We start from the raw sequence: 20,469 nt of genomic DNA on the forward strand, positions 1-20,469 counted from the left end.
TAGGTCAGTGTTATTTTAGTCAATTTAGAAAGTTTTGAAAATTTATTGACAATAATTAATTTTATTTTTAGAAAAAAAGTCATTTTAGCTCATTGGCTCAAGATCTTAAGACTTTATATAATCACTAATACCAAAGTTCCCTTTACATCACTCTAATTGGCGCATTTTTCATTGGTGGTCCATTTCTGTAAATATTATCTTGAAAATTTAATAAAAAACGGGTTATAATTCTTGGTAAAAAAGCATCATACTTGCTTCAGATGGATGGAAAACAACCAACATAGCAGCATTCTTTGGATGAGTTTACATTCCATATCTATCGCTTCTAATGAAGACAGCATGTCGGCTGTTATTTAGCTCACTTAGCTACAGTGGCAGAAAATTAACAAACTTATCATTAGATCATCACGGTTTTTAAAGGCTTAATCCAACTAGCTGAATACATGGAATTTATAAGCTAATCGAGTTAAGCAAATCGAAATTAATTTATTATTCAAATTTGCTGAGAATTTAAGCGATATTTTTTCAATTATTGATAAATATTTTTCGCTGCTGATAACAACCGCACTTACCCTTCAAACACGCGCTGAACTTCAAACAGGTAAGTGACACAAGTATCAAAGTTGTCACGACTCAGCATTGCTGCTGCTGGAGAGGTCGTTCATTAACGATTCCCATGGCGTCTTGCTGAGAATAATCAATGACATCAGGTTGATGTCAAAAAACTAACAATGTCAATTAGCGATCGATTGATGGATAATTTTAATGGATTCAGCAACAATTGTCCGATGCTTGATACTAATGTTCCGCCTTGATATATATTGATGCAATAAATGCAAATTAACGGTATTATAAAAGCTCGGGGTAATCTAGCTTTGCCAGGTAAGCTTATATTTTCTTATGAAATTTGCTTACACAATATTTTTTTAATAGACATCACACCGTCTTTTCAGACTAAATTTACTAACTAACGGGACAAACACAGAACACTCAGAGGAGATGGGCAGGAATAGAACCCGTGCACCTTAGCACACATGAAGGATCGGCAGCCGAAGCCGCTAACCACCAAGCCACGAGGTCCTCCTATTTGCTGTGATATTTTTAAAAATTATAACTTTATGATGAAAGATAGTTTAGAATATTTTGTTTTGTAAAACTCAATTTTTGAAGCCACGGATAAACTTAGGTTATTCCATTAATCGTTCATGGATACAAAATCCCTTTCACTTATTCTCAGTACAGTTTATTCTAACCATGATCAAAAAAATATTGAATTCTCTGAACATGACATGCAGTAATCTTTCGCATAAATGCATATATTCTGACAGTTGTCCTATAGGATTTAGCTACTGCATGACATCAGTGTGGCTTTTCCATAATCTGAACACGCTGCAAACCGTTCGAATGCATTTGGATTTGCCCGCAATAATCAACGTTTAACATGGAATAACAATTTAAATAACACCTCTCAACAGATATCCTGAAAGGTTATGAGTGCAGATGTATGTATAATGTCAATCTGGTTAAGTAGATGACAAATCAAGAATTTTCAAGAAATGTTCTGCACTTGATCATTTGTTCTGTAATTTGTTTGAATCGAACAAAAATGTAACCAGTGATGAAATTGTTACCAGTAAACATAAATTAAAAAGCAGAAAAGCTAACGTAAACTGCTTGATATTGAACAAAATTGTACGTTTCACAATTTGCCAACTCTGATTTTACGATGCTTATGTTATCATGCTTACACCTACGGATTGGCCTATAATCAATAAGTACCAGATGAAAAGGCCTAATAATAAACCCGTGGCAAAGATCAAAACTCGAGAAACTAGTTAATTACATACACGCCAAACGGCACATATATTCAAAGTTATTTTGATTGGCGGCACGAAACCAGGCACGAAAAGCCATCTGGTTATAGCGGTTCGTTTCACCGGAAAGCGTGCCCACCATCACCATAACAAGCGCGCCAATTCTTGCTAAAAGTCCTATGGTGCAATTTGGCTCTCAACACAAATTTGGTTGTGTAAACTTCTCTTCCACGAAACTAAGCTGGAATTTGGGAAATAATCACGCATTGTGGGTGTTTCGGGCTTGACATTGAATTCTTCGATGGTATTTGATAGTTGTAAAAAAATATTATGTATATTAAAGAGGACAAATTGAAAACATCATAACAACCATCGACACTTTACACTGGAACGCCCAACGCATGTCCAACTTACACGGACGCCCAGGCCTCCCAAAAAAGGTGGAACGGTAACTTCAACTCGCTGGTTCTCGGGCATTACTCAACCAATCGGGACGATTCTAGTTTCCAGTTATTTGTTAGGATGTCTAGATGATCCTAGAACTTTGCAGAACTCAATTTGATCAGATGTGTATCTGCGACCGGAAACATCGTTCCACCTTTTTTTTTTTTTAAATGACTGCCTCCGCGGAATTTTTGGCGAATTTTTTTTACACGCGAAAAAAAAAGTTGGAACGATGTGTATGTATGTATGAAAATAACTGTTACATTAGGGTGCAATATTATTTCCTGCACAGAATTTTTGTAAAATCCCTTTTGGTTTTCTTAACAACTAACCAAAGTTTGAGAACGATTGGTTTAGTCCCCACATTGTGCAAAGCGATTCAAATGTGTATGTTTCACGATTTATTGAAACCGAACTCGTATCTCGAACTTTGGGGTGCTATTTAGGACCCCACAAGGAACTGAAAATAGGGCTCACTTAATTTGGACAACTTTATTATTTTCCATACAACCCTACTGTTACATCTAGAAATATGGAAGTTAGTGTGTGGTAAAGAAAACATTTTAACCCCTTCCCGCCCAGAGCAAAATCGAGATTTTTTACGTTTTTCACCACCGTAACTGAATCGACCAAATTGGATGAAATTTTAATGGTTAGAAGTTAACATTCTTTATTAACTAATGCAGGTTGAAAAAATGCATGGTTGCAGAGAAATTTAATTTTGAACACAAACATTTTTGGTGCTCTGGAGTAACCATGGGCGTTAGAGGGTTAATAATCGCCAGATTGGCGTACTCCATATATCATCATCACATTGCATTGCGTACAGACGCAGGAGCAAGATGCACAACAATGTGTTGGCTGACTGCAAGTAAAAAAAAGCACGACACTTCTCGTAGATTCACACGACGGCGACGACGATGCACACAGTCAAGTGATGGAAGGTGTTAATACAATCAACGACAGCAGCAGTCCAAGTGCTCCACTAAAGTGACGGTTTGCCCCGCGGTCGGTTAGTTGGCAGGTTCACGCTAACAACAGTCATCCGGAATGTGATGAGTGAATATATGGGTGAGGGCGATGCAAAAGTGTAACGTGTGAGCAGGGAATCACTCGAGAGCATCACAGCTCAGTTTACTCGTTGCACCGGAATGTTGATCGATGGTGCATATGATATATTACATCATGTTGATTATTTTAACTTTTTCGTCATAATTCACAGTTAACAAACCGATGACGTTCACTGGTCAGCTGTGTTGATGATGCAGCTATTTGATACGTAAAAGCTAAAACCTACCTTCATCGGTCTGCATTTTAACACCTTCATTTTTCGGGGTTATTGATTAAAGTTTACACTAACCAACATAAATTGACGAAAATGATTTCACATGCTCTATTCGAGGGGAAGCTTGCACATTAATGTCTTCAGGGCATGCTTTTTGGGGTCTAACTGTAATAGAACACTTTTGCACGGAAAATGTTCTGGGGTTCAGCCGAGAACTAAATTAGAGTATTGATCAACCTAGCTCTCTTCCAGTGAGTTATTGATATTTAGCATTTTTAACATTTGAAACAAAATCGACTAGACTGTAGGCACTAGTGTGCACAGGTTGAGGCAACATGGGGCATTTGCCCCATCATTCTCAGAAATTTGTTCTAAAATTGGTCATACATAGTATTCAACCAAATTTTGGAATAATATTCAGAGTTATCAAACAAACAAAACTCATTTGTATTTTTTTCACGGTGTATTTTTTAGAACAAACAAATGATGAAAAATTCGGTATGTCTGATATTTGGAACCGTGAAAGAAGGGCTCTTTCCGGACATTTTGCGGGGTATACCGAAATATTTCGTCGGGGGGTCTAGCGCAACTTTTTTTTTTTTGAAGATAATTTTTCGATTTTATGGGATATTTGTTCAAAAAAGTCACAGAAAATCGGTGCATTCCATCATGTGAAAGGTAATTAAATTAAGAAATTTTGGAGAAAGGCACTATTTATTTCAGGAAATTAGGCATATCTCTGCTTATATTGAACCAATACTGATACTTTTTTATGGAACTTGTTCAGAAAACTGTTTTCAACAATGTGATTGATTCTAAAATGTTTGAAAATGTAATGGTGTTATGTGGCAGAGGATTGAAAAAATAATTTTCGGAACCTATTGGGTAATAAACAGCTTATTAAATAAATAATCTATGTTTTGCATTGTTTAATGCTCAAATTTGTATCCGGGCAATATTTTGCTGTTATTTCATGACAAATTGTACAAAGAAAAGATTTACTTTCGGTAGTATCGGGGTTTCCAGCTTGGATTTTGGGGTAATTTCAAAGAAAGCTAGAAATCTGGTAAATCTGGTATATTGGTCAAATATAGTTGGTTAGAGTCTCCAAGGCTTATTCATATGAAGTTTGAGTGATATCAACATGAATGCACTGATTTTCTGTTACTTTTTTAAACAAATATTCCATAAAATCGAAAAATTATCTTCAAAAAAAAAGTTGCACTAGACCCCCCGACGAAATATTTCGGTATACCCCGCAAAATGTCGGGAAAGAGCCCTTCTTTCACGGTGCCAAATATCAGACATACCGAATTTTTTATCTTTGAGGTCTCGAAAAAATACACCGTGTTTTCTGTGTCACGTACAGAGAGATGCTAAAGACCGCCATCTTGGGTGATTGAGATTGATAACGCGCGCAAACTGCGCACAGTGAAAACCAAAATATTTCTTTTTTTAGTAATTCAATTTTTATTATAAGAATTACTTGTAGTTTAAAGTCAAATTACACAGTAGTTAAGTTAAACGTTTCATGTGATAAAAGTAAAACTTTAAATGAGGTCATCGGCCCGATGTGTGCTTAATAATCCCAACTTTAGTAGTTTATTTTGCAAATAAATTGATAAAAATCACCTCACAAACATAAACTAACTTTAAAACGTACATTGCGATAAAATTTTACATAAAAACAATAATTACTTTATTTCCATTTTATGCCTGCAGTTTTTGTACTTTTTTTAACAGTGCGCAGTTGCTTTGTTTTGGTTCCGTAACGAACAGCTGTTCTTTTGTGCTGGAGCCGAAGTTGACATTTCCCTTTTGTTCTGGTGCCGAAGTTGACAGCTTGTGTTGGCTACGGGCGAGCTGCCTGTAGTGAGATATAGATGTCACCCCCCTGGTCACGTATTTTTCGTTTGCTTTGGTTTACTCAAGGTCAAATACAAGTATGCGCTTTTTTCGCAATTAAAAAAAACCCTAGTTATACCTACAAACCTTTTATAGTTTACTTGCTTTCTAAATTTATTAATAGAAAAAAATCGGAAGTTAATTTAATTCTTCGTTTTATTCTTATTATTTCTATCCTCTAATCTCTCTTAATCTTGACATTTCAAATTGAAAACAGTGTCCTCTGCTTGGCCAGAGTTTAATCAAACTGTAAACTGTGAACAGTAATTAAACGTAATACAAAATATCATCTGAAAAAAAAATTATTTGATATAATCTTAATCTAATCATGAACTTAATCTAATGTTAAGACTAATTTGGAATACCTACGACAAAATCGTAGAACAATAAATTTAAAAAAAAAAAACAATCTTTCGACAAATCTGAAAACCAACTTCACACATATATGACCATGGGGTTAAGAATACCTCTGCCTTGAATCATTTTCCCTTACCCTTATGACCATTGACACAAATCACAAGATAAAATCGTTGAAATATCATTTGCATGCAGATCCCAAAAATGGACATCATCGAAAGTAGAAGTATTGTGCTAAGATCAAATATGTAGGCACTGCTAGACAACACAGTTAGTTTTCGCTTTCAAACCTATTTTTCAATAGACAACGCGCGAAAGTAACTACACGAGTCACTCTTTGCTGTGCTGCTGCTGCGTCAGCTGGGTCCACTTGAATATTTAGTGAGCTCCGCCTGCCTGCAGGCCGCCTCCATGCATTTTACTTAGTCGCCACAAGTCAGCAAAAGTGGTGCTTCATTGAGAAACTGATACGTCTCGCTGCCGCCACCCGTCACTGCAGTCTAACTGGTGGTCGTGCATTTCGAAGAATTTCACAACCCACGAGAACTCTTCGAAGGTGGTATACCAACACTAGCTTGTGACCTTATCTTGTTATCTTCAAGCCGCGCAATTTGCGCGCACAAACACCGCTGGCATTGTTGCAAAAATTGTCGCAAGGCAACATATTAGCGACCCATTTCGAGAAGCGGAGAGATTTTATACACGGAAAGATATAACGATGTTAATTTGGACTGACTTTTGTTGATTTAGCTAAAATAGTAGTTGAATCGACCAATGAAATAATGAACTCCACTGATCACTTAATCAATAACTACATTTGTTTGGCGAGTCTCTCCGTGTAGCAATGAGGCAAATGGTACTCAAATTTCCAGTTTAATAATCTTGTCAAGTTCCACCACAATGACGTAAACATCTTTCTGTTGATAGTCGCAAAAAAAAACAAGTCTCCGGATTGTGCTATTCTTCTACGGGGCCACCCACAAATCACGTGGATACTTGGGGGACGTTGGCGATTGTCCACAATCCATACAAAAACAAATTTGTTTTGTATGAACAATTGTGTACAAGGGGGAAGGGGAAACGGATCCTAAATTAAAGGAAAGTGTCCACGTGGTTTACGGATACCAATTAAAGGTGAATCAACCGTAAGGCATAGATTTCGTTATTGGATGCTACGGGAGATTCATCCGTACACAGTTTGATGATACCGACAATGTGTTCAGGAATCAATTTTGTTGGTTTTCATTCAAACTAGAAGGTTTTCTTAGTTCCACGCTACGAATCGAGTCGACAGAGGGTGAGATCACCTGTTTATTTTCAGTTCGTTTCCAGTACAATGGATATTTAACTGGTTTGTTTGGTTCAACACGCTAATGAATCTTAAATTACACAAGGTGTTCTGGAAAAAGTCCAAAAATATTTTGGATGCTGATGTCTTAACATTGTTTCACCAACAGTTAGTTAACTTTTTTTTATTTAAAAACAAGCCTTACCCGGCAAACTTCGTCCTGCCCTTTTTGGTTTCTTGACGTTTTTAACTTGTTTGCTTACTCAGCCTCCTGTGATCAAAATTTGATTTTACGCAACTTTTCCCATACAAACGGCGGTGTTCCAGAATCGGTCTGATAGTGGCCAAAGTGTCAACTTATTAGCGTAAAAACCTTCCTTGGGCTTATACGAACCCAACGCAACAAAGAGCACCTCGATCCGACTTCCCGTGTTCAACTGATGCGCGTTCGAACAAAACCATCGAAATTTTTTATATATATAGAAGATAAAACCTTATTTGCTAGGACAAATTCTCATATGTTTTGCAGGTCCTGATTCCATCCAATTTGTCACAATTAAAACAAGTTATGTTTTAAAACGTTTGCTGAAAATTTGCTTGCTCACTTGCTATTAAGCAATTAATTAATCGATTGAAGTTCTGGTATGCCAACAATAGTTTCGGCAGAGTACTATGGTTTTTAAATTTCCAATGCATTGAGGCTTATTTCAAGGTAACTTTTAAATTTATCGGTCTATTCAAATATTTTTTCATTTTTAATTTATTGTAAAACATACGTAAAACAACTTAAAATAAAAGATTATGAATCGCGAAAATTCTCGAGCTCAACGAATGCAAAGCAGCTTTTAATATTTCAACGTTTCCAGGCTTCCCTTTCGGGACCATTCGAATAATCGAAATGCCACTATTGAAAAAGCATGAAAGTGCCCCTGAATGTGAACTTCAAGCGCTTAGATTGATATTGCAAATAATTTTGCAGCAAAATTAGCGTTTCACAAAAATAGAAATCTATTTTATTCATCCAATTTATACTTATGTGCAGTAAATGACAACAACTTCCAGCTTGTCGGGTTCCAGTGCTCTGGAAGCGTATCAATATTCAAACTAATATAAATAACGTTTCCCAACGCCGTTATGTTTACGGTATAACTACTATGACTTTTTATATAAATTTACCAAAACAAAAAAAAACAAACTATCCACATTAACGACCCCCGGGTCTTTTGTGGTCTCTATTGCAAGTTTCTGCTCGAACCTAGGAGTCCAAAAGCTTGAATAGGGAGAGCACCCAAACCTCTTTCTACTCCAAGGAACCATCCACCCCAGTGTTTGAACTGACGACCTTTGGATTGCGAGTCCAACCGCCGCCAGCGATTCCACCGGAGTAGGCTTGGTTTGGTGTGTTGTTTGTACTTATGCCATGGAGACGACTCCTACACCTGGAATGACTTAACGGCCTAACAACAACCAAGGCCGGGACCGACATTTTACTTCCTCATCCAATGCATTGGAAGGTTGGAGCAGATGAGAATCGAACCCAGAACCATCCGCTTACAAAGCGAACAGCGTAACCATTCGGCCACGCACTGCCACTAATTTAATAAATAATAAATTTACCAATCTTACCTAACTTGATGTTGAAAAGGTGGAATTGCACAGAAAAGGAGGCAAAATTACACTTTTTCAAACTTAATCAGCTTAATATTTCTTACAGTGTACAAGGTTATGTCGATCCAAATTTTGAATATAAACTAGGTATCAAATCACATGAAAATGATCCAAACTGATCCTTAACAAATTTCTTGTTTTCATGGACCTACAATGATTCGCAAATGTATCATCGATGCTTTAACGGTGCACATCAACCAGAGCTTTTGCACCCAGATTTTTGTAACAGTCATTTTAGTATCTTCGAAACTACGGGTACTATCGAAATATTTTTTTATTCATCCCCTAAAGTACGGTCCACAAAGTAATTTACAACAAAGTTTGATTAATTTTACATTCCCAATATTGCAGGATTGGGTCCGTAAGTTTGACTTTTTTGGTATAAGAAGACAACAACTTCCTTCGTTGCTGTGCACCCTTAACGTGCTCAAAATATTGAATCATGTGGAATGTAGAAAATTTGTCATAGACAGAACAACAAAGTACTTCTGCCTGATAATTTGCAAAATCATTGAACCATTGCGAGGATGAGACGAGCACCTTGTCTTGCTTTCGATTGTTTTGACGAGAACGTCTTACTAGCGCTTCTTCGCTACTAAAGTGGCTCAACCTAATCCAACAACGCCGCGCACGACTGTGTGTGAGATGTGTTTGCGGCTCTGAATATGAATGCGGTGGATGTAACAATAAGTGTGAAGAGTAGCAGAATCATTCACGGAGTTATTTTTAACCGATGAAAGCGAGCTACTTTAAATGTATCACTCTCCGCGCAGCGAAAGACAAACAAAAATAAAACGCAGAATTAATTGAGTCATATTTTTGGTGGTTTTGTTTTTGAATTCCGCTCGCCGACGCCTCCGATGCCGCTAAGCTGACATTCCCAGTAGCGGCCGCGGGTTTCCCCCGGAATTAGAGAAGAGATAGTCGCGTGCGTGCTTGCGTGCCTTAGAGAGGAGAGTTATGTCTGCGATCAGACGCATATAAACACGGAAGATGCTGGCCGGTTGGTTGGCTGGGTGGTGGGTTTGTGATCCTTGAGTTTACCTTCCTGTTTAGAGGAAAAACCTTTGGATGACTAGTAGAGAGAGATGGAGACGAAACAGATATTTTTCTCACTCTCAGATTGTAAAACCAGGTGTAATGGCAGAGTAGTAAATACCGGATTTCAGTACATGGCAAATGCACCTTTAAAAAAAAGTGCAGTTTGGAACTTCAAAGTCTCCAGAAAAGTTTCTGCGAACTCGCCCATGCTTGCACCAGAGTATCGCTTGGGCAACTGAAACATTACTTTCTAAAAAAAAACAGGAAACCTATTTTTTATCAAAGCAATAGTATAAAATCGTTAAATCTATTCCAAAACAAGGCATGGTAATTGAACCGACAGTTTAATTATTTTCCTTATTACAAAAATGGGTATGCAATAGGGGGACAATAAAAAAATCGATATCAGGGATACCTTCTGAATCGTTTCCTTAGGCAAAAATAAGTAACTGCGCAATTTTTGAGCCAAATTGGTTAAGGGTAGCAATGGATCGTTGAAGCAGGTTAAAAAATCTTTTCATCGAAAAACGACTTCTTTAAATCGCAAATAACTGGTCAGGGTTAACTCGGATCGTTTTGCGGTATTGGACAAAGTTGTTTGTCGTAACATTTTACATAAGAATCTTACCATTAACGACACATTTAACGCCACCTTTTGGTGGATTTTTTTTGTATTTTCCCATACGTTTTTGCAATTTTTTAAATACAAACTTCAACGATCAATAGCCCTTAAACCTTAACAGATTAGGGTCAAACTAACTTTCGCGTAGATTAGGAGTCATTCGATTATCCGAAGTGAAATTTTTCCAAGGCCTTCGGATAATCGAATCTGGACTGAATCAAAATTAAGCGGCTGAATTTGCTCGATTATAAGCGTGTTTTAGGATTATTCAAGTGATCAAAAACAGCGAAATTTTATAAAAGCAACAGAGCAAACATTCGAGAAACAACACCACAAAGGTATTTTTTTATTAAACTATTATTTCATCTTATTAGAAGTATTTCATCTTATTTGAAAATGTCGAATTTAATCGAAGATTGTTCAACTACTTTATTCATAGTAATTCGGCCAAGTAATTTTCGAATATCTAATCTAATCTAATCTAATCAGACCCTAGCGCAGCCAATCTTTCGAAGGGATCCTGGAGAGTGCCTTAGGTTAGATGACGCCTAGCACTCTTCTTGTCATTTATTAACATTTGTAGTGCGCCATTGCATTAGAATGCATTGAAACATCACAAGCGTTAAAGCGGCCAGGCCTACTGCGTAAAGCCGTATCGCAGAGATGACTCGTAATTGGGTTGAGTTTGAGCACTGAGTGTTCGAACAACAACACAATTCTGAATCGACAGGGGAGGAAGAAGCGTGGGGACACACCACCATACGCTCCGAGATTTTGGTTGTATTCGTTGGGAGCACCATATGCTAAGAAGGTTTGGTACTCCGGGACCCTCAGGGATGGGACATTGTATTTCCACGAATGCCCTGGACACTATTTGCCATGGTTATAGCGCCACAACTCGCTCTCTGTAACAGTATTCCTAATTCCAGTCCAAGCTCACCAAGTCGTCATGGCCTAGTGGTTAGCATTTTTGCTTACCAATCCAAAGGACGGAGGATCGAACCCCGCCTTGAGCGACTTTGATTTTTCGTTCATATTCATCATTTCAAATTTATGTGTTCTTAACTTTCTCGTTGGGAGCAGATGGGAATCGAACCCAGAACCATTCGCTTACAAAGCGAACACCGTAACCAGTCAGCCACGGCCGCTCCTCTCGGCCAAGTAATTTTCGAATATAGACATTTATTCTAAACGAATGTTTTTATAAGATAATACAATTCGTATTTATCATCACAATGTATCAGCAGCCGGTGTTGAGACCAACCGCGGTAAAATAAACCCTTTACGTAGCATTGAGCGGCGCAAGGCGCAATCATCAACGGTATTAAACCTTCCTACACGAGGGCGCTTTCGTACCTTTTATCACGCGTACACACTCCAAAAGTCGTCGGCGTCGGCGTCCTTCAATTTCTCGCGGTGCAAAACAGCAGCGTCAGCGCTTACGTCTCCCTCACGGGGACAACAATCACTCACTCAGTCAGGATTTCTGGCTGAAATCGCAACAACTGTTGATCTTTCTCACTTGTGGCACTAAAAACGCGAACAGATGCGCGAACCCCTGTCAAGCCGTTTAAGCCGTTTGTCCGCCGCTTCTGGCAAATCCTTGGTTCCGTTCACGCCTCACGACGCTGGTTTGCAGTTTTAAAAATATTTCACTTTCCCACACTTACACCTTCTTCGTTGGTTCACCCTCTCTGAACGAAAAATAATACCTCAAATTGGCAAACCATAGGGGGTCCCCAACCAGACTCGCTTCTGTGCTTAAATTCACGCGCGCGCCGAGCTCTCGGAAATTTTCATCCAATCGGAACGACGTTCGAATCTCTACTACTGGCTCAACTGAGCGTTCGCGCGAATATGAAGAGGGAGCGTTTTTCGAAATAAACACCGTGTACACACGAGGGAGCGCGCTCTTGAAGCACATGCTTTTACAGCTGCACAGTAACAAATAATTACATTTGATAGCAATTAATTTTTCACTGATTTCTATACATGACATTTTTAAATTTGTTTTTTTTTAATGATGATGAATAATATTATAAATGCTCTTAATTTCGATCTCTAAAATAACCAATTTTCACCGTGCACTTTCATTACACGTTTGTATTTGAACGATACTGCTGAGCGTAGAAGGGTTCCGATTGTTGCTCGCTCCACTCCCCCTCGATTAAGAAGCAATGTCGGGATTCGGCAACATACTCGCTCTATTTTGCATTATTATTTCAACAACAAATCGAGGCCTCTGTGCTTTCTTATGCCAACTAGATAGGAAAACCAGCAAGCTTAGTAGTACAAAAGAGCACAGAGGCATCGAAACGTACAATTCCATGATATTAAAGATGTAATTGATATAAAATCTAGGAAAACAATATAAAAAGAGAAATGTTTCCTAATCCTGACATTATGCAGCCAAATCAATTCTGGGTTTTTACTTTTTAGGGCATTTTGAATGAAATTGGAATGAAAAACACTCCGAAATAGCACTTGTAGTTTAATTGATCACCCATCCATAAACTTGTTCCGTAAATCTCCGTATTTAAAACTCTCTTAAAATCTCAATGTTCAGACATTAAAACTTAACGTCCAACCCCATTCCGTCTATATATGTGACATAACTACTTTGACTTTCTAAACATTAAACTCTTTATCTTTTATTTTTTATATTTATTTTTTTATTTTATTTTTTTGTAAACCAACTGACAAACCCAATTTTTTATTTGAAAATAATAAAAATCATTAAACCACCGTTTTAATAACAATGTTTTTGTTTTAATAGATGAATAAATACAATAATTTATTTCTCATTTATAAAATAAAAAAGTCGTCCCTGTTTCGAAAAATTCGAGTTAAAATGTTTGTATCGAATCACCTTTTTTATTAGAACTCCGCAATAGCCAAACACAGATCATCAATTAAGAAATGCACTCCAAACATTGAGAGAATAATGGTCAACAAGTCAACAAAGCCGTCATATATTGAAAAACTTTCCAAATTGTAAGCCTCACTCCCAATTCTGGAGCATCGTCGTCAAGATTGGAAATTTTCAAACAGTTCTAGCTTATTTCGCATTATTGCCCTTTTCAAAATAGTTCCTGACTTGAATATCTGGATATCATCCAGCAGCTTGTTTCCTCCTGAATGTCTCCATCATTACTATTTTAATTAAAACACGCATGCATGGTGATACTTGAGAAGCCCCTCTGTGCCCTGTCCAGAAAACTCCTTCCGATGTGGATCATTTCATCGCTAGACGATACAGATGAGTGACACCGAACTGACTGGTCCGCCGCTATCAACCGCGAGATTCGCATACAAATAAAACAACTGGTTCATTCATCCATCCTGTCGGAGCAGGTTCCACTAGTTCCGACCGGGTGCCGGCTCTTCTGCATCGAATTGATTTATGCTGGATGGCTGCTGTTGATGCTGCGTACGATGCGTATATAAATATAAGTAGAAGCAGACGATGTTGTTGCGATTTCCTCACGTCTGGCCACTATACTGCTAGGTGAAGGATGGACGATGACGGTGACGCGGTCTTTGGACGCACTCGCGGTCACTATTAATATCAAAAGTCGCTTTCGGTGCGGTTCAAGAGCAAGAACGGAACGTGCTGCCGTTATGCGATCTGCAACGTGAATTATGTTCATCATTCTGCGCCGCCACCGCCAGTGCGATGAAGTGGAAATGTTTTTCCTTCCTGGAACACGTGCTGTCGGGGCGTCGAAAAGGTTTTTCCCCACTTTGAAAAGGAAGGAAACTCATTAGCGCGTCCTAATGCGGGTTTGCATAATAATTGGACGATCGGACCAACGCTGGGCGAATTCATTGGAGATTAGCCAAATGGGAAGTTCTTAGACTGAACATCGTCGTGATGGACCGGAGATAGAAACTAAACTATGGCAAACAAGTTGAACAGTAGTTTCTGAAACTGTTGTCCAACTAGAAAATGTTTATCAGTGTGCGTTTTAACTGCTAAATTGTGATTTTGAGTTTGGGATTAGGCCATTTACAAAGCGGATACAGTGACATTATTCTAAAATATCTTCATATTAAGAATCATTTCCAGTAGAACAAATTGCTAAGTAACTGTGGATTTTTTTGAATCATGCGTCCTAATTGGTTTTCATAGCATAACATAGCGGATCATAAATTCGGATTTTGCTCCTGAGAATGTCTGCTAAATGGATTCTAGTTAAATAAAAAGTATTCGAATTTAAAAATAGGGGAGAGAGTAGGGAGACTTCATTTTCAGGGAGACTTTATTTTCGGGGTGTGGCAGTGCGTGGCCGAATGGTTGCGCTGTCCGCTTTGTAAGCGGATGATTCTGGGTTCGCTTCCCATCTGCTCCATCCTTCCATCGGATGAGGAAGTAAAATGTCGGTCCCGGCCTTGGTTGTTAGGCCGTTAAGTCATTCCAGGTGTAGGAGTCGTCTCCATGCCATAAGTACAAACAACACACCAAACCAAGCCTGCTCCGGTGGAATCGCTGGCGGCGGTTGGACTCGCAATCCAAAGGTCGTCAGTTCAAACACTGGAGTGGAAGGTTCCTTGGAGTAAAAAGGTGTTTGGGTGCTTTCCCCATTCAAGCCATCGGATTCCTAGGTTCGAGCAGAAACTTGCAATAGAGACCACAAAAGACCCGGTGGTCGTTAATGTTGATAGTTTGATTTTGATTTTTCATTTTCGGGGACACTTGATCCCTAGCCTGTATTTTGTCAGCATGCAGATTAAAAAAATATGATATGTTCCATAAAGTTGTGAAAAATAAACTCAAACTCACGAAGGAAATTTTTGTTTAGGTTGAATAACACACATTTCTTTCTTCTACAAAATTAACTTAACAGAAGAATAATAGTTGAAAAATAAACTGAAATTCTAACAATGTCACACCAGTTTACAGTACTTTGAACTCTTAAGCTTGATTTAAGAGCTTGAACATTGAACAACCTTCATCTGCCTTTGGTTTTTTACAATTGTGCATTTGTGAGAAATTAAAACATTTTGATTGAACGTAAATTAAAAACGTTACATAATCCACCTGTAGGTGGTTGGTGCCCTCCTCGCATTCATATAGTACATCGTCACTTGTGTACTATCTTGTTACACGTCCTATCTTTTTACAACAGACTTGTCACAATGGCGTCACTTGGCGATAACATTTAGTCAATTCAGGGTTATCAGATCTTCGCTGTTTTAGGTTCATTTGAAAAGTATTTTAATTATCTGACTGACAACTGGTCGCATAGTGGACCCTGACATCATTTTAATTCAAATTTCTGAGATCCGGCCTATATAAAGTGTAATAATAACACTTAAGTGCTCATAACTTTTGATAGGGTTATTCGATGTTTTAGGTTCATTTGAAAGGTCTTTCAATTATCTAACTGACGACGGGTAGCATGTAAACCCGGACATCATTTTCATCGAAATATTCAAGATCCGGCATCTAAAAAGTGTATAATTAACATTTAATTACTAATTAGTTTTGATAGGATTGTCAGATCTTTGATCTATTAGGCTCATTGAAAAATTCTTTTCAATACCTTTCTAAAAATGTTTAACATGACAGGGTTTCTTACAAAAACCACCCTTTATACAATCTTCCGGACTTTTGTTAAAATCTTTTTGTTAACGCACCACCCTAACTTTTGCAACTCGTGTGGCTTTTGAACACATCGCCGCGTGTGAAGTGTTGGGAACAATTTTGTTGTGTTGTAAAAAAAAATCAATCTGCGCAACGTGTACTGTCGCTGCCTATAAACTGCGCTGAAGATCGTAGCTGCAAACAGTTGTCGCTCCTACGTGCGACAAACCTTGTGATTTTGGTGATCTGCTGAGGAATTTCTTCGATCTGCTGAATCACGTGATCGCTGCGTGGCACGAGGCAAGGCATGGCTTGGTTCATCTACATTGTGCTCAGTGAACAAAGGACCTTGCACCAATTATTCGTCGATCAAGGTCATCGTAGGTACTTTGTACTGAACCACGTGAGTACCACATGCGAGTTGAGCCACGCGGGCTGACCGACCATAAGGGAATTTTGTACGAAGATCACACATCTTATTAGTTGATCGAATTGGTTTTACTCGATCGTCTTTGCTGCTCCAATCTCGTCTGGGCTAGTAGTTTATGGGTTCTGCATTTGACACGTGTTGAGCTTGGCTGGTCGCTGTGGATAATGGAATCGAGATTGAGTGCACTTTTCTACCAAGAGCGGCTCTTCCTGGACACGCTTACCAGCGCGAAGCAGTTTGTTGAAGACTACAAAGCAGAACAACACAGCGTACAACTTGCGGGATGGAAGCAACGTATTGATGGACTAGATGATCAATACTTCGCTAATCGTCTGAACATCGAGCTGCTGCTCGACGACGATGAAAATCAAAGCAAATCGGCTGCAATTACGGCGGAAGCTGCCATGTCTGCCGTTGACGAGAGCAATCGTCGAATCCGTCAGAAATTTGAACTAGACTACGTGTTCGTTTACAGTTTCTTGGTTAACGAAACCAAGAAGCAGCCCACGTGTCCCGAAGATAACTTTACTCAAAACCTACCTGCCCCATCGCATATGAAACTACCGGACTCTGAACTCCCCAACCATATGCCCATTCTACATTTGTCGTCATTCTCGTCGAAATCTTACAACCCGGAACAGCTTCGGCCGCTGACATCGAAGACCACCTACGCAGTCAATTGTCCAGCGACCAGTTCGTATCCGTGTTGCTCGCACCAAACCATGCGTCTCCTCATGTCGCACGATCGCATATCTACCCATACTAGCCCAGTTGTTTCTCGCCCTCTACCGGTCTTCTTGGAGATTCAATCGAAGCAGACTTCCTCGCATACTCACTCGTCGTCGTTGCCGTCGCCGTCTATGCCGCAGTCGCCGCTTGCCACCTGCCTCGTGCCCATCAACTCTGTTGGTGCTCGAAGTGTGCCTGCCTCGGCGCTGCTGCAAACGGTGAACATCGTGCTCGATCCCCATGATCACCCCCAAGAATCACAGCCGATCACTCCTAGAAGTAAACCTGACAACCTGTTCGCCATGCACCTCCGCTTCCACATGAAAAGAATCGCCCTGATCGCAGACATCGGCCAGATGTCACCACCTACTCGCAAACAGTCCACTTCCCTCAAAGTGATACGAGCCATGGCCAAAAGGACTCCGTCCGGAAGGTTAAAAGCAGCAGCGATGGAACTTCGTTTTACAATCCTGTTCCACAATGCCGCAACGATTGAACCGAAGAAAATTGCATCACAACTCAGTCGTTGGAAGAAGATCGTCAAGAATCGCTTGAAAGACACGCAGAAGCTGGTGGCCCACGCCTCACCTCCAGTCGCCACCCTGTTCGAGATAGATGCCCAGCCGTTACGCATGCCAACAACCGATGTCGTTGGTATGGCCAATCCGAACTCAGAGTTCTGAGACATCCATCGCAATGCTTCGGCGTTGCGCAACGGGAGGCCCATGGGCCTCCAACCCCCGTAAGTTATTTTTTAATTGAATTTGCAAAAAACTAAAGAATTTTTCGTCCTCCGGCATGTCACTGGATCATCAACGGCTACTTCAACCCACAACCACGAGTACGCCCAACGTGATCACCAAGCTTCAACCCTGAATGTCAACAGCAACAAAAAGGACATCGGTCATGGGGATTCCCGTGACTTCATCGGGCCGAGCAGGAGAACGGTGCAGAAGAACAGCTGATCGTTGAGACTGTTGTGACCTAAGAAGTAGCATACAACAACAAACGATGACCATGACATCGGCCTTCAACTACCAGTAACGAGCTCCTCCGAAGCTGGGCATCCGAAGCTGATGACGACATCGTAATCTTGATTGAAAGCTGATGCTTTCAACGGGGGCCGGCATGTTAACGCACCACCCTAACGAATGCTGCGTTCTTTAGATTTAAGCTGAACTTGAATTTATTGTTTTCTACACTATTCCTTATCACACACACGGTAGTATGGAGCCACGATCGGCAAGTGATCGTGTCCGATCGAGAAGAACTTTATCATTCCCTTTCACATCCAAATTCGTCTGGAGGAGATCAGATCTCGTTCTGCACCGTCTTATCAGTTGAAATAAAGCCTCGTACAAGACTACACGCACTCTTGTTCTCGCATACAAAATCACGTGCAAATAAATTTACTCGTTTTAAGCTATCTTCTCGCGTGTTTCTAATTGTTTCCGAAGGAAAGCGTATCGTGTTCGATTGTCACAGATTCTCGCCCTTTTACGACCTTTTGCTAAAACACTTTTTTTTAGCATAACTTTTGAAGTACTTTTCTAAACTTCAAAATATTAACTAGGGTCTTATGGGACCCCAAAACGGTCCAAATCGATTCAACATATCCAGAGATAATACAGTGCATATTTTTCGGTGCACGGACTCACATCCAGACACACGCACAGACATTTGTTCAGAATTTGATTCTGAGTCGATAGGTCGATAGGATAGGGTCGTACTGCCCCTCCGTCACGAGATGTCAAAAAACGGACTTTGGATTCGTGATCAGGAACTAACTTAGGACAAAGTTGCACGCAAATCGAAGAGGGATCGGGGCAACTGCTGCATGAGTTGGCGAGAATTACCTATGTTTAAAAAACTGAAAAATGTTGTACCTGAAATAATCATAAACCCAAAGAGAACTGCATTCGTGCTATTTTTTATTAGATTTTCAATTAGGTAACAAATTATGTTGACTTCTGGAATCCTAATTCACATGGTTCGATATGTATTTGAAGAAATCTATCAATAAATCATAACTTGCGATGACATTTATTAAACTAAATAAGTGCTTCACAACCCAGAGATGGATTATTCAACATTTGTCGAAATTGAATCAGTAGACAATGGTTTTCAACTCGAAACATGTTCAGCAGTGAGATTGTCTAGGGAAATTCTACAATTTGATTGATGATCATAAATGCGCTATAATTTTATCCCGAAAGTTATTGGTGATGCATTGATTAAAACTTTTCAAGGAAATCGGATAAAAATCGATACAGAAGCTTAGGGACCATCCATAAACCACGTGGACACTTCAGGGGGGGGGGTGAACGATTTTCCACGCTCCATACACGCTCCAACGATTGTCCACGTGGTTTATGGATGGTCCCTTAATAAAGAAAGTAAAAATCAACAGCAATGAGATAATCATCAGTTTTGAGGCATGAAAAATGTCTTCTGTTTACTCTTATATACAATTAATATATTTTAAAGCGTGAAGCGCCAAAACCATTGCGGTTGAAGAATGAAAAAACTAAATCTATCCTTCGTTTCCCCTCTGTCCATTCAAGCTCGCCTGGCAACGTTTCCCTTGTGTGCTGAAGGCCGGCCATTGTCACGGTGGAAAGGCAACTGCTAAGCTGGACAACCCGGCCGCGCTGCAAGACGCCGCTGGGCTCCTGTGCGGAACCGGACTCTCCGAGAGTACCTCCTACTGCAGCCTCGAGCCGTACATCGATGCAAAGTTCGACGTACACATCCAGAAGATCGGCGGGAATTACAAGGCGTTCATGTGAGTATAGTAGATTGATCGCACAGAGAAAAAAGTCTAGTAAGTAATTGTTGCCTCTTTGATATATAGGAGAAAATCCATCTCCGGAAACTGGAAAACAAATCAAGGTTCAGCAATGCTCGAACAGATTCCTATGACAGAAAAATATAAGTCTTGGATCGATGAGGTGAGTTCAACTACATTAAAATAGTAGTTTATGCAACATGTTGCAAAAAGAAGAGTTGGATAAATACGACGAGTGATGAAAAAATCAAGTTTTGCAACAAGTTCCATACAACGTTTTTTGCAATTCCGAAAAACACCCTTTGAACGAAATTATATGACAAATGCCCATGAGTCAATGAATCGTTTAAATCAAAAAAATGTTGAAAATTATAACTTTTCCTAACAAGTGCTAAAAAGTTCAACTTTTCAGCATCCATTTCAGTGCTGAAAAGTAGAACTTTTCAGCATTTGTTTTGAAAAGGGTTACTATTCGATTCTGTTATTTTTGGTACAGAAAAGTAGGCTATTT

The 20,469-nt window shown here is 39.4% G+C and overlaps 2 protein-coding genes across 4 annotated transcripts in view; one reads left to right on the forward strand and one right to left on the reverse strand.

Moving 5' to 3' along the window:
- The window catches only part of LOC120424937 (tissue inhibitor of metalloproteinase), a 15,076-nt gene extending 2,805 nt beyond the window's left edge, over window positions 1-12,271 (reverse strand). For both annotated transcript variants that reach the window (XR_008211930.1, XM_052706825.1), the window contains exon 1: window positions 11,781-12,271. The gene's annotated coding sequence lies outside the window, so the exon portion shown is untranslated. The remainder of the gene's footprint in view (window positions 1-11,780) is intronic.
- Window positions 1-20,469, forward strand: part of LOC120424936 (synapsin) — a 44,228-nt gene that overhangs the window by 10,810 nt on the left and 12,949 nt on the right. For both annotated transcript variants that reach the window (XM_052706823.1, XM_052706824.1), the window contains 2 exons: window positions 19,735-19,955; window positions 20,025-20,121. In XM_052706823.1, coding sequence (XP_052562783.1) covers window positions 19,735-19,955; window positions 20,025-20,121 — 318 coding nt within the window. The remainder of the gene's footprint in view (window positions 1-19,734; window positions 19,956-20,024; window positions 20,122-20,469) is intronic.

This window comes from Culex pipiens, chromosome 1 (genome assembly GCF_016801865.2).
Source record: "Culex pipiens pallens isolate TS chromosome 1, TS_CPP_V2, whole genome shotgun sequence".
In the NCBI taxonomy this organism is placed as follows: domain Eukaryota; kingdom Metazoa; phylum Arthropoda; class Insecta; order Diptera; family Culicidae; genus Culex; species Culex pipiens.